The sequence below is a fragment of the Peromyscus maniculatus genome, chromosome 4, assembly GCF_049852395.1.
Source record: "Peromyscus maniculatus bairdii isolate BWxNUB_F1_BW_parent chromosome 4, HU_Pman_BW_mat_3.1, whole genome shotgun sequence".
NCBI classification, from domain to species: domain Eukaryota; kingdom Metazoa; phylum Chordata; class Mammalia; order Rodentia; family Cricetidae; genus Peromyscus; species Peromyscus maniculatus.
In genome coordinates, this window is record NC_134855.1 from 68,662,716 (window position 1) to 68,676,115 (window position 13,400).

Sequence of the window (13,400 nt, forward strand, 5' to 3'; positions counted from 1 at the left end):
CTTACAACCATTTCTAACTCCAGTTCCAGTGCCCTCCTCTGGCCTCTGGGCACTACATACACATTCTACACAGACATACATCCACACATACAGATTTTTAAAAAAAGCTAAGAGCCATATTATGCCTGGAAGACAGTGCTCTGTGAAACTGTCTTTTCCCTTTCCTGGTTGATCATTCTCTGGGCAAGGAAGTACCAAGTCACCATTCATATTTTTATATCTGCAGCATTCCAGCTGTTACCTTGTGTTGTATAGTAGGACCAGGGCCTCTTCTCCCAGCTGATTGTGTGAAGGGAACTTAAAAGGGAGAGAACTAGAGTGAACATGTTGGACATCAGGATGGGCATTACAGTCATATTAAGGATTGAATTTTTTTGTTTATTTTTGAGACAGGGTCTGACTCCTGGAACTGTGTAGACTAGGCTGGCCTCACACTGAACAGAGATCCACTCACCTCCTGAATGCTGGGATTGAAGGCATAGACCGTCACGCTCAGCCCTCGGGCTTGAGTCTTGATTCTTACCCACTCTATTGGTGGATTGGCTTCCAACTGGGACATTTATCAAAAACTGGTTCCTCTGGGAAAAGTGACCAGAGGGATCATCCCAGCCTCATGTGGCAGCCATCTGGGATTCAGTTTTCCTCTTTTCTTTCACCCCCCCTTGTCCTGAAGGTCACATGCATGTAACACCTGCTCTGGTTAAATAAGGGCTGAGAGCTAGAGAATGAAGAGTTAAGAAGGGCACTTGGTGCTCTTCCAGAGGACCTGGGTTCAATTCCCATCACCCACACAGCAGCTTACAACCATTTCTAACTCCAGTTCCAGTGCCCTCCTCTGGCCTCTGGGCACTACATACACATTCTACACAGACATACATCCACACATACAGATTTTTAAAAAAAGCTAAGAGCCATATTATGCCTGGAAGACAGTGCTCTGTGAAACTGTCTTTTCCCTTTCCTGGTTGATCATTCTCTGGGCAAGGAAGTACCAAGTCACCATTCATATTTTTATATCTGCAGCATTCCAGCTGTTACCTTGTGTTGTATAGTAGGACCAGGGCCTCTTCTCCCAGCTGATTGTGTGAAGGGAACTTAAAAGGGAGAGAACTAGAGTGAACATGTTGGACATCAGGATGGGCATTACAGTCATATTAAGGATTGAATTTTTTTGTTTATTTTTGAGACAGGGTCTGACTCCTGGAACTGTGTAGACTAGGCTGGCCTCACACTGAACAGAGATCCACTCACCTCCTGAATGCTGGGATTGAAGGCATAGACCGTCACGCTCAGCCCTCGGGCTTGAGTCTTGATTCTTACCCACTCTATTGGTGGATTGGCTTCCAACTGGGACATTTATCAAAAACTGGTTCCTCTGGGAAAAGTGACCAGAGGGATCATCCCAGCCTCATGTGGCAGCCATCTGGGATTCAGTTTTCCTCTTTTCTTTCACCCCCCCTCCCCCCCAACCTGACTCTCCACTGCCACACAGTCTGCTCTCCTTCCCTCTTTTGAGTAGATTTTGCTTGGTTTTAAAGGTTGAAATGGTTACTTTCATGCTGGGGATGCAGCTGTTGTGGAACTGGAACTCAGAGATCCCCCTGCCTCTGTCATTCAGTGCTGGATTCAAAGGCGTGCACCACTACACCCAAGATGATAAATCTTAGGCTCGTTTCAAACTTGTGATCCTTTTGAGTGCAGTGATTATAAGCTTGTACCATTACACTTTTTTGTTTATTTTGTTTTTTCAAGACAGGGTTTCTATATAGCCTTGGTTGTCCTGGAACTTGCACTGTGGACCAGGCTGGCCTTGAACTCAGAGGAGCTACCTGCCTCTGCCTCCCAAATGCTGGGATTAAAGGCGTGCGCTGCTGCCGCCACCGCCAACCTCACACTTACTTGTCTTTTATGTGTATTTTATGGCAATTTAATGGCTTGCAAGTGGGAGGAAGACAGAATTTTACCTGTCACAGTTATCAAGGGTAGGTTCCAAATATCTGCCTATTGCTATCAGGAGGTTACGGTGGCCCAGCAACTGGGCCTGCTTTTCCTCTTTAGGGGAAGGGCAGCAGCCAGAGTTGCTGGTTCTGACAGTGTTAAGACTGGTTATAAACACTGGTTCTGAGCTTCAAGGAAGCAGCTCCATTGCACAACTGTGGCCTGATTCCAGGTGCCTTGAGACACAAGACTTTGGCAGTTCCTTTCTTGCTAGCTCTGCTCAGTGACACTTTGGAACCTTGAGGCAGTGAGCCAGGGAAACTGCAGGGCCAGAGACAGGGAGAGCTGTTTACTTGGGTTGTGCTCCTGGCAGGGCCTCTGCAGTTCCTTAGGTGCCAGCTAAACAAAACCTTAGCAACAAGAGGTCTCGCAGGTATAGGTTGTTTTAAGAATGAGACGCTGCCGGGTGGTGGCGCGCGCGCGCGCGCACACACACACACACACACACACACACACACACACACACACACAATGAGACACACTGCTGGTCATGGAGCAGCTGAGCACTGTTTTTGGAGACTCCAGCCAAAGGTGGCTCAGCAAGGATGTTACTGTTTCTGACCCAGGTTTGGACAGCTGCTGTGTTCTCAAGTGTTACTGTCTGCATCAGATGTCATTTACAAGGGCACCCAGGCTTTTACTGGCAGAGTGGGCTGACTTAGAATTTCTTGATGGTCCCATTCTCCTGTCTTGGTGCAGACTTGACTGTGCAGGTACAGGGGACTCACACAGCAATTATCTAGTTCACTTTTGCATCTAGGATTATCTGTTCATTGGCCCTGCCTTCAGCTCTGCAATGTGCACTAGGAGGTAGTGGCTGGTTTTCCCGGCGATCTGAAGACTGGAGCCCTAGCTGGGCTGCACGTGTGTGTCAGTCCTAATCCCTGCTGGGCTCTCCTGTTCCTCACCACTCCTGAGAGTCCACTGCCCTGGCTGGAATCTGACAGGCCACTGACTTCCCCCCACTCTCCTCATCTGCTCAGCCACGACCCCTTTCAGTCCATCAGCCACCATTCCGTGTTGTAGCCGCTGCTGCTGCCTTTCTCCCTGCGTATTTTATGTCCTGCAGGAGGTGGGGAGTATGCTATGCAAGGGGACAGAATGCTGGTGACAACAGCCCAGCCTTTAAAGAGATTTTGTGTCACTGAACATTCAAGCACATGGCCCTGTCCCGGGGAACAGAACAAGGCTCTAGGGAGCTAAGGCTGTTAGGTACTTGGTCAAGCCCCAAGACTCAAGCAGCCCCGAGAGTCAAAGACTTTCTGAAATTCAGGCTCCACCCTTCCCTCTAGTGGAGCCTGATGGTGGCCCAGTCCTATAGAGAGGCGGGACTAGTCCAGACCACATCTGGAATAGGAAACTGTAAAGTACAGAAAACTTTATTGGAAATCTCTTGATTATATTTCCAAGTGTAACTCTCATTTCCCAACAAAGCACTGGAGAAGGAAGGGGCCTCGCGGCCACCTGGTCCCAGCCTGAGCCTGGCTGCAGGAGTTGGTCTAGAACCCATCTTTTCTTTTCCACTGTGCAGGGCTGAAGGGCACAGGCCACCTTGAAGGATGCTCTGCTCAGCTTCCCTGATAGGTCTGGGACACAAAGGCTGCCGCCTACAAAGGCCACTGGCTGAGCCTTGCCAAGAATCCATGCCCTCACCCGACTCAGTGCTGGCTCTGGGAGCCAATCTGGTTCAGTAGGCCAATGTACCTGATCCAAAGGCTGCAGTGCCATCTGGCCACCACTGCTGGGCACACTTCTCTGTGGCAGCAGAAGCATGCACAGGGAAAGGCTCCAGGATTACATGCAGATTACTAACAAGCAGTTGTGAGCCACCTGCTCCAGTGAATAACAGCTGCTGCCAGTGAGGAGCCGGGGACCAGAGGAACAGGGCAGGCTGGCAGAGGCACTTGACTTACTCAAGCAACAATACCTGAAGGTTTAAGTCAACCATAAGCTCAGCTGTGGTTTCTCAAAAGGGAACCAATCCAGCTTGTAAACCCAGGGCCACATAGACTCTGGAATTAGAGGGAGGGAGGGAGGAATAGCTCCCCAGTCCTGCTCTAGGCTCAGGGACTCGAGCACAGGACGCAGTGCTCCCTTGGGCACCGTGTGTCTTGAGGAGTCATCACATTGAACATACCCGGGATTTCTTGGGCAGACTTTGCAGATGCTGTGTCTAGGAGATCTCAGCAGGAGCACACAGCAAGCAAGCAAAGCCGGCCTGCAGTCAGTGCCGCTCCATGCGGGAGCTTGAGCGGGCCACTCTGCCCCTGCCAGTCCCACTCCCAGTCTCTCCTTGGATGCAAGGGAAGATCCTCAGCAGCAGGGCAGGTTCTGAGGAATCTGCACAGGAGGCACTCATCCTTCTTCCCAGTGACACTGCTAACCCCACCCATATTTTCTATAAAATATCTGATTTCTCTGAAAGTAATAAATATTTACCATGTCCTATATCCAAGCAGCAGCAATTGAGGGAGGATGAGGAGGGAGGGAAGAACCTTTCCGTGACTCTCATGAGTTAGGATGGAGGGAAAGGAGGGGGAAAGAAGGAGGGAGAGGGGGGTGGTCCAGGATCTACTGGTGACAGAGCCCTCCTTGGCCCAGCTTGGTCTCCTTGCTCTTTCTGCCTTGCCCAGTCTCCCAGCCACCACCTGGAATGTCAGGCGGCTGATGGTAAGGACGAGCAGGCAGGGCCGTCTGCAGGGTAGTAGACCAGGCAGGAGGCTGGCAGCAGAAGAACAGGATGCCACCCTTTGTGAAGCAGCCGAGGATGGTCCCTGCTGAAGCTCTTCAGTTATAGCCAGAGTCCTCCCAAAGTCTGGCACTGGGCCTGACTGCTGCCATGAGTCTCCAGGAGGTCCAAAGGGAACCACAATGTCTTTCACCTGGCCAGAGACAGCAGGAAGGCAGGGAGCTGCTGAGGAGTCGAGGTTCTCTGCTGGGTCCATAGAAAGGGGATGCTGCGGATACTCGGGACACTCTTACTGCAGGGTTTCAACAAAGGCATCAAATTCTCGGACATTCTTCTCATGCACAGCCAGCTTCTCTGGTAAGGAATCCTGTAGAGCAAGGAGAGGAGAGAAGCTTACTTCAGAAGGCCTGGGAGCGGCAGCCAGCCCATCAGCAGAGTGCACGAAGGGAGACAGAACTGGGCAGTGCCAGGCTGGCTGAAAGGCAGGGCAGGTGAACAGAGGTGGGGAGGAAGAGGGGGTGAGTCCTCATAGTTTGGGGATGTCACCAGGCTGCATCATAGCCTGATGAATCAAAGTGAACCACAACTCATGAGCTAGGTAAACTGACAAAAACATGACAATGAGAAAATAAACATGAAATAGCCTCTGTATAGAGCAGACAGACTCTAAAATTAAACTGCATCTTTAGAGCTCAGTCAATCCAGGAAAAGTTTTAAAAGGGGACCTTTCCTATACTTCGTGGGTATCAAAAGGCCCTCGGAAAACAAGGACAAAGCAGCCACTGCACTTTCAAGACTGACACAGGTCTGTGGGAGGCTGGACACCTGCATCCTTAGACTGGCTGGGGATGGGACTGAAAGTCACTACAAAACCATCAAGAAAAAGACAACCATAGGCTGCCAGCCTGTCCTGCAGCGCCAGCTGTTAATGAAGACCTGGTCCTCCCCATAGACTGCCTCCACCAGGGGTAAGCAACAGAAACTACACCAGAGGCCTTAAACTGCAGGGTGACCTTCCACAATGGGTTAGGTAAAAGCATAAGGGGCCTGGGAAAAGTGGGTGTGTTTTAGACATTAAAGTGGCTTGGACACCCTAACAACTGAGGCGAGTCTGGTGGCCACTGCCCAGAGGGAAGGCAAGCCTCGGCTAGTCCTGGTTAGGGGACCACAGCTCAAACTCTTGGACCTTGTTTCCTTCTCAGTACATGCCAGTGATCAGAGGGCTAAGCTCAGGAGCTCCGCACTGTGAGGTCAAAGCTGGGACTGTCGTTGTCCTAGGCAAGGCACTTCATCACAGGGGTTCCAGTCTGTAAAGTGGGTCAGGATGAAAACCTAGTTTACAAGAGTCAAGCTAAAGCACCTATAGTGTTAGCTGGTACTGAAGGATGAGGTGGGTGTGGTGTGCAAGGCCCAAGGCCCAGGGTTCATCCCGTTACACACGGGGGGACAGGAGGATTGAGAATGTGTGTGTTAGTTTGGCGCTTAGCCCCATTTAAGGCTAATACTTAGAGCCAGGTGTGGAAGCACACACCTTTAATCTCAGCAGATGCAGGGGGATCGCTGAGTCTGAGGCCAGCCTGGTTTACACAGTGAATTTTAGAACAGCAAGGGCTACGTAGACTGTCAAAAAAAAAAAAAAAAAAAGCAAATACTTAGTTTTCTTTTTGCACTGTGATTCTTGGGCACGGCTTTCTCAACCGTGCTAAGGCAAACCAAGAGTAGCACTTCCTGAGGACCCAGATTTCTGCCAGGGACACAGTCCTACCTTAGTGAGACCTTGTCTCAGAGCACAAGTGCCCCAAGTCCATGGTTTGTTCAGGGCACTCTTCTGCTCTTCAGATGCAGGGAATAGGAAATGCATAAGCAGAGATGTGGTGATCATAGCCTATCTCAGGACTCTGGCCCAGCAATATAAAAGGGCTGAATGGAGAATGAAGCCATCCAAGGAAGACAAGAACACTGACCCTTACTCAGGACCTGTGTGTTCCTTTGTCCAGTACAAAGGTATGTGCCCGGCAGTGAAGAGCAGGTCCAGAAGTGTGTGAGCAACACCAAGTGCTGAAAAGGGCCAGTGAGATGGCTTCATGGGGAAGAGTACTTATTGTACAATCTTAATAAGGCGAGTTTGATCCTTGGAATCCAGGTAAAGGCAGAAAGGGAGAGCAACCCTACATGGTGTCCTCTGACCTGAGTGCCACACATATGCTGTGGCATAGACACAAACGCACAGTAAGTAAATATTTTCAAAGTGCTGTGCACAAGAAAAGTGAGTCAAGGCAATTCAAGACAACTGCCAGGCACCGCGTACATGTCAAGTATGACCAAAAAGTGATAACCAGCTAAAAGTACTTCTGTCCTTTTCAGCAAAGATGGAAGGCAAAGGGGCAGGATGGCGTTAACCAAGTTCCAAGCCTGTGGCTCATGAGGATAGGAGGCAGGAAGAGGAGCCGCGGGAGGGAAGGGGTTTCCTTACCAAGTCTTCCGCCATAGACTGGGCTCCAATATCTATGGAGAGGCTGCTCAGCTGAGGGGGATTCTGAAATTCACGGTAAAAGGTCCCCAAGTCCATCGGAAGAATGTCGTCTTTAGAAAAAGCAGGTTTCTTTAAAAACAACACAAACTCAACTTAGTTCATCTTTGGACCATGAAGGAAAACCAAAAAAGAGTTATCTCACGACAAGACTCTTTCTTTTCAGGGAAGTGTCTTCTAGGCTCATCTAAGGGAGAGGAAGTCTTTGTAGCTTGCTTGTCTGGTACATCTAGTCCGATGATGCCATTCCTTCCCCTGGTTAGGTTTATGACCCTCCCTTCAAACTCCTCCTAAGCAAAGGGCTTTTGGAAAACCCAATACACACTGAATTTCAACCAAAGCTGTGATCCTAAAAGCCTTGCTGTTCCCAGGTTCCAAATGTGTCCCCAGAGTATCCTTGCAGCCTGTGCACCTCCCCATCCGAAATGAAAATCTCGTTCACAGGCAGCAGATGCTTCTAGGTTTACTCTCCAGAGAACAGCAAAGAGCAAGTGTGGTGACTGTAACTTACAAAGTCAATCATTACAAAGTCGTCATGTGTATTGCCACTGCTGCCCCCGCTGGAGCCATCTGAGTGCAGGCTGCCGTGGAGGGGAGACGTGGTCTCTGGAGAGTCCGGGGGGTTCACCTAATTCAGAATAAGGTGGAGTCAGTGCAGACTCTGTGAGTAGGCTATGGGTTACTGTGCGCTGTCTGACAGTTAGGGCAGAAACATACTGCTGCACTGAGCATGGAGATGCATGCCTGCAACCCCAGCACTCAGGAGGCTGAGGCTGAGGCAGGAGAACTTCAAGTTGGAGATTTTCCTGGGCTACACAGAGTTCCAGGCCAGCTTTGGCTTTGTAGCAAGCCCCTATCTCAAATCAAACAAAGGAAACAAGAGACAATGCTGACTGCAAATGCATAAGCCAGAGCCTGGCTTAAGTCCTGTAGAGGACTTAGTGACTGGCCAGGGAGGATGGCCACTGTAGCATCTACTGGGAACTGGGAGTCACTGGTGGGCTCACCATAGGATCAGCATCCTCCAGCTCCAAATTCTTGGGAGCAAACATGGCAAAGGGTATGTCCAAACTTGTCAGGGTCACCTGAAGAGATAAAGGAGAGAAGTGTTCCTGCCGGCTTCCCCTAGCACACCTGTTTCTTACAGGCTGTCAGCAGCCTAGAGGTCCAGCAACTTTACATAGCTAGGCCAATCATGCTACCCTGGCCGCCTTGCCCTCCGTGTCTCCAACCAAGTATGTTCACAGCAGAGGACTATGGGAGTGTGGTCGGGAATGCTTAGTCACAGTAACTGAGGAACAGCATGTCACAGGGCCCACTGGCTATTGATCCTCTTCAAAGACAAACATGCACACATACAAATTTTGCAAGCATTTTCAGCAGTTCCACAGGACAGTGTGCAGGGAGCTTACACTAAGAACACAGATATTAACCAGGGCGGTGGCAGGAAAAATTACCTGGTTGATGGGTTTGTTGACAAATGCTCCCACTTTTCGGACAAAGATAGTCTCCAAGACGTCATGGGGTGAGGCCCGTCCCTCACTGCTGTTAGACACAGTCTCAGTGTCCTCACTAAAGAAGAAAGAGAAAGTGGGTGCTCACTCTCAAACACAGAACAACTCTAGTCACTGAGACCACCTTCCTGTGTGACTGAAGCCTGGAAAAGAAGGCCAGCTGCTACCATTGTCTTGCCTTTTGGCTTGGAAGAAGACTGGACTTTCTGGAACAACTAAAAGGCTCACATATGTGAATGAAACGTCACACTGTAATGGTGTGAGCTCATAAAATCCTATCGGAAATGCCGGTGACAACCACACACAGCGGCCAGACACAGTAAGCAGCTCTCAGGAAGCTGCAGGTTAGCATTTACCTCACAGTTCAGCCCCTTTTAAATTCATTCATTTTTTAATTTTATGTCCATTGGTGTTTTGCCTGCGTGTCTGTCTGTGTAAGGTTATCAGATCTTGGAGTTACAGTTGTGGGCTGTTATGTGGGTGCCGGGAGTTGAACCCAGGTCCTCTGGAAGAGCAGTCAGTGCTCTTAACTGTTGAGCCATCTCTCCAGCCCCTCTAGCCCCCTTTTTTCTGATTAACTAAAAATACCGTAAGACCCTATAGTTTAAAGCTGGGCTTAGTGGTACACGCCTTTAATCCCAGCACTGAGGAAGCTTCTGAGTTCTTAGGACCTGACTCTCAGAGCCCTCACCATTCAGGGTCCGCTATCATAGCTACTCCTAGACAGGACCAGCAGGAGGCCAGGATCACAAAACTGGAGCACTAAGTGACCAATAGCTCTTCCTTTGATCATGCCATTGGGGTTGAGGTGAAAAAGGTTCAACATTTGAAAAGACAGGATAGAATAAATTATTTTCCAAAGATTTCCCTTCCCACTACTCAACTGTGCCAATGAAAAAGTACAACAGGCATTGTCTACTGAGAAGGTTTGTGAGGGGAGGAGAATGTCTTCTCATTATCCCAGGACTGTCCAAACAGCTTTCAATGCAGCTTTCCAGAGACAGTGCTTAGCCTGCTCAGAAGGAACAGGCACTATGCCACTATGCAGTCAGGGTGCAGACTGCACTTGTGTGTGTGTGTGTGTGTGTGTGTGTGTGTGTGTGTGTGTGTGTGTGTGTGTGTGTGTGTGTGTGTGTGTGTATGCACACACACAATGTTCAATGAAGAAGAAAGTCCTCTTAGCAGCTCAGCCCTGGATAGCTTCCTCACATACTAGCTGCAATATTAGACTCTCATCAAAGACCTTTACCCCTTTGGAGCAGGAAATATCAAGCTGAGTTTGTGTGTCGGGGCATCCAGGTCCCTGGCTGGCATTAGCAGCTGCAGCGCCAGGATGGAACTCACCTGCTAGAGGGCGTGGCAGCACAGTGGGTCCCATCAGAAGGTGTGTGAGTCACCAGTCTCTCCTGGTCAGCCTGGGTGCCGTGAGCAGGCTGGTTGGGAGCAAGAGGTACCCCACCTTCCTTCCCTGGAACCATCAGCTTTGGAGGGAATGGAAAGACAAAATGAACTATGGCAAGGCCACACAGCAGGTGAACCTCATAAGCTTTCCCATCCCCAATGCCTCCACCAGGGAAGCAGCATCTTAGACCTTAATTCTCTTGGGATATGGCTACTAGAAGACATGCATGGTGATAACTATAGAGGGAAAAGGGAAGAGAGAGTGAAACCCTGGCAGTCTTTCCCCTCTAAAAATCTGAGGATCCACCTTCTCAGAAAATCATTTTAGTCCTCCAAGTTACCCTGTTGCCCCGAGGGGGGGGGGGAGTCAGCCCTGGGAAGCCCGTGGTCCTCCCCATCCTGAAAGGTACCTGGTGAGTGTGTGTAGTGTTTAAGCCAGCAGCAAACACTACTGGATAAGCCAGGTCAGCCGATCCAAGGCCCAGGACAGCAGGCTGATAGGAAAGGCGAGAGCTTGAGAGCTGAGCAAGAGAAAAACAGAGGGCGGAGGAGAGGCAGGGAGAAAAAGGCAATCCTAGCATGTGACCCATGCTGGAACTCAGCAGAAAGGCAGGAGCAGATTACAGTGGAATGAGGGGCAAGGGTGGGCCAGGCCTTCATTAAGAAAACAGAGACTTGTTTGATCTGGGATTAGCTTTAGAGCTTCCCAAAGGCCTCCAGTGAATGCTTGGTTACCTAGTTCTCTGTTTCCAGCTCAGCAGATCTCCTGGGCACAATCCTGGGGTGAATTTCCCATGTCATCCTATTTTCTCTTTTGTCCTTGAGATCCCTTTGAAACTAAAACTATCTTCTCTAATCACACCTCTATCACCCCAGGGAATGGACAGCTCCTATTTATATTGAAAATAGAAAGATTACCAGTCATGGACTGTTTATTTGGAAATCTGATATAAATAACTCCATGTATTTTTCACATAAATGGGGAAGGGCAAATAAAAACCACTATTTTGGGTTGCTGGGCTGTGGCTGTGTCCTGTTAAAAGTAATTACCAAGCCTTAAAATAATCCCACAGAAAACTTAGGGGCTAAATAACTATACCCTGTACTCTGCTTTCGTTTTTTTAAGTAGAAAGAAGCCATCTGATCACATCCCCTTCTTCCCATTAGGAACTCACTTGATGGGAAAAGGCCAGTCCTGCCATGGGGACCCTCAGAGTGTCCGTCACCACAGGAGTAGGGGTCTGAAAATGTGCCTTTGTGACAGTAAACACACACTGTGCACAGACACACAGAGACAGGAGAAACAAGAAAAAAGAGAAGGACCTTGAGAAACACCTCCAGAAGGGACAGCAGTGAGAGGCTGGACAGAGCGGTGACTCAGGAGAGAGGCAGGGAGATGCATGCTGGCTTCCCAAAGCAGCAACTCGGGGGTGCTGAGAAGTGACATGTATCGCAGGGCATGCCCCGCAAGCCTGTCTCCTTGACAGGCAGCTGGAGAATGAACTAACTCAAGTGGGAATGACACAGCCAACAGAAACCCAAACCAAGCATTAGTCTGTCATCAGCCAGAAAGGTGTGGGAGGAAGAGGGAACAGCTCTAACCCGAGGCCTGGAGCAGGATGGAGGTGAACTTCAGAACTGAGGACGCAGGCCTCGATCAGGAAACTCTCAGTCTGCAGGACAGGCTTAAAGAGCTCAAATTTGTTGGCCAGGCTGTTAGCAAACCCAGGCGCACACTTTACTATGTCATCCTGGGAGTGGTGTGTGTGTGTGTGTGTGTGTGTGTGTGTGTGTGTGTGTATATGTGTATTCATATAGTCTTGCAGTTGGGAGAACTTGAGAATAAAAGCTTGGGTGTTCTCAACATTCTTAGAATTTCAAAGCTACTTATACAAATGCTGGTCATTTGGTTCTGTTATTTCAGCTTTAAATTTTGACTGCTACATGTGTAGTGTGGCATACCCCTGGCCCCACAAAATAAATAAATGTAGTAAAACAATTTTTTTTTAATGTAAAAGAACTTATCTGTGAGTTCGAGGCCAGCCTGGGCTACCAAGTGAGTCCCAGGAAAGGCGCAAAGCTACACAGAGAAACCCTGTCTCGAAAAACCAAAAAAAAAAAAAAAAAGAACTTAATAACAAAAATGTCCCCATTAACAAACTGGTAGCTGAGCATGGTGATTCTAGCACTTGGGAGGTGGAGGCAGCAGGATCAGACATTCAAAGCCAGTCTTGGCTACATTTCAAGTTATGAGATCTTGTTTCAAACAAGCAAGCAAAAATTATAGTAGTACATGGTGGCACACGCCTTTAATCCTGGCGCTAAGGAGATAGAGGCAGGTGGCTCTCTGCGAGTTCAAGGCCAGCCTGATCTACATAGACTCCCATCTCAAAAAAAAAAAAAAAAAAAAAAAAGTAAAATGGGTAGGTCTAGAAGAAACTAATAATACAAAAGTCATAGTGTGCATGCTTGTAATCCCAACACTCAGGAAGCAGAGGAAAAAGAGAATGGCCACAAGTTCAAAGCCAGCCTGGTCTACATAGTGCATGTTCTAGGTCAGCCAAGAATACATGGTGAGACATTATTTCAAAAGCAAAAACCTGAAGTCCAAGCAGAAGAGGATAAGGCAATGAGGTAGATGGTAAACGAGTCTGAGAAGTTTGGGGGGATAATTAAGTGTCCACAAAATTCAGCCAGCAGAAATAATGACTGCCTGTCACAGTCTCAACCATGCCCGGTAACACAAGACTGTGGCAATGCTTCCTCTGAGGATGCTGGCATCAGAATGTTTTCCTGAATGAAACTGGGTTTTCGAATCCAGATTCACTCCTGTGAGAAGTGAGAGGTTGAAATGCTTGGATAGAGAATGTGGACAGGCAGATGGGGAGCTGTGTCAGCTATTAAGTAAAGCAGTGCTGCCAGGTGTGGTGGCGCACACCTTTAGTCCCAGCACTCGGAGGCAGAGGAAGGTGGATCTCTGAGAGTTCGAGGCCAGCCCAGTCTACAGAACAAGATCCAAGACAGTCAGGTCAGTTATACAGAAAAACCCTGTTTTGAAAGACCAAAAAAAAAAAAAAAAAAAAAAAGGAACAACTAAATCAACACATGCAGGCAGGTTAGAGTGGTTCTCTGGTGTCAGAATGCAGGAGAATTCTGTGACTGAGTTTTAGAATTTGAGGACAACAGCAGAATGGTTAGCTTGGGAACAAGCACTATTATTGCTGAAGAAGGCTCTCTGTTACCCCACAAAAGAAGCTCCTTAAATGAC

The 13,400-nt window shown here is 48.8% G+C and overlaps 1 protein-coding gene across 50 annotated transcripts in view; it reads right to left on the bottom strand.

The window, feature by feature from the left end:
* Positions 1–3,361: 3,361 nt before the first annotated feature.
* Positions 3,362–13,400, bottom strand: part of Atg13 (autophagy related 13) — a 41,740-nt gene continuing 31,701 nt past the window's right edge. For 9 of the 50 annotated variants that reach the window (XM_042275706.2, XM_042275704.2, XM_042275709.2 and 6 more), the window contains 8 exons: positions 11,308–11,406; positions 10,543–10,653; positions 10,076–10,212; positions 8,675–8,789; positions 8,225–8,302; positions 7,729–7,845; positions 7,161–7,289; positions 3,362–5,054 (listed from right to left, as the gene is read on the bottom strand). In XM_042275706.2, the coding sequence (XP_042131640.1) occupies positions 4,977–5,054; positions 7,161–7,289; positions 7,729–7,845; positions 8,225–8,302; positions 8,675–8,789; positions 10,076–10,212; positions 10,543–10,653; positions 11,308–11,406 (864 nt within the window). In that variant the 3' untranslated portion in view covers positions 3,362–4,976. The remainder of the gene's footprint in view (positions 5,055–7,160; positions 7,290–7,728; positions 7,846–8,224; positions 8,303–8,674; positions 8,790–10,075; positions 10,213–10,542; positions 10,654–11,307; positions 11,407–13,400) is intronic. The other 41 variants (XM_042275712.2, XM_076569993.1, XM_076569992.1 and 38 more) reach the window with 12 other exon arrangements.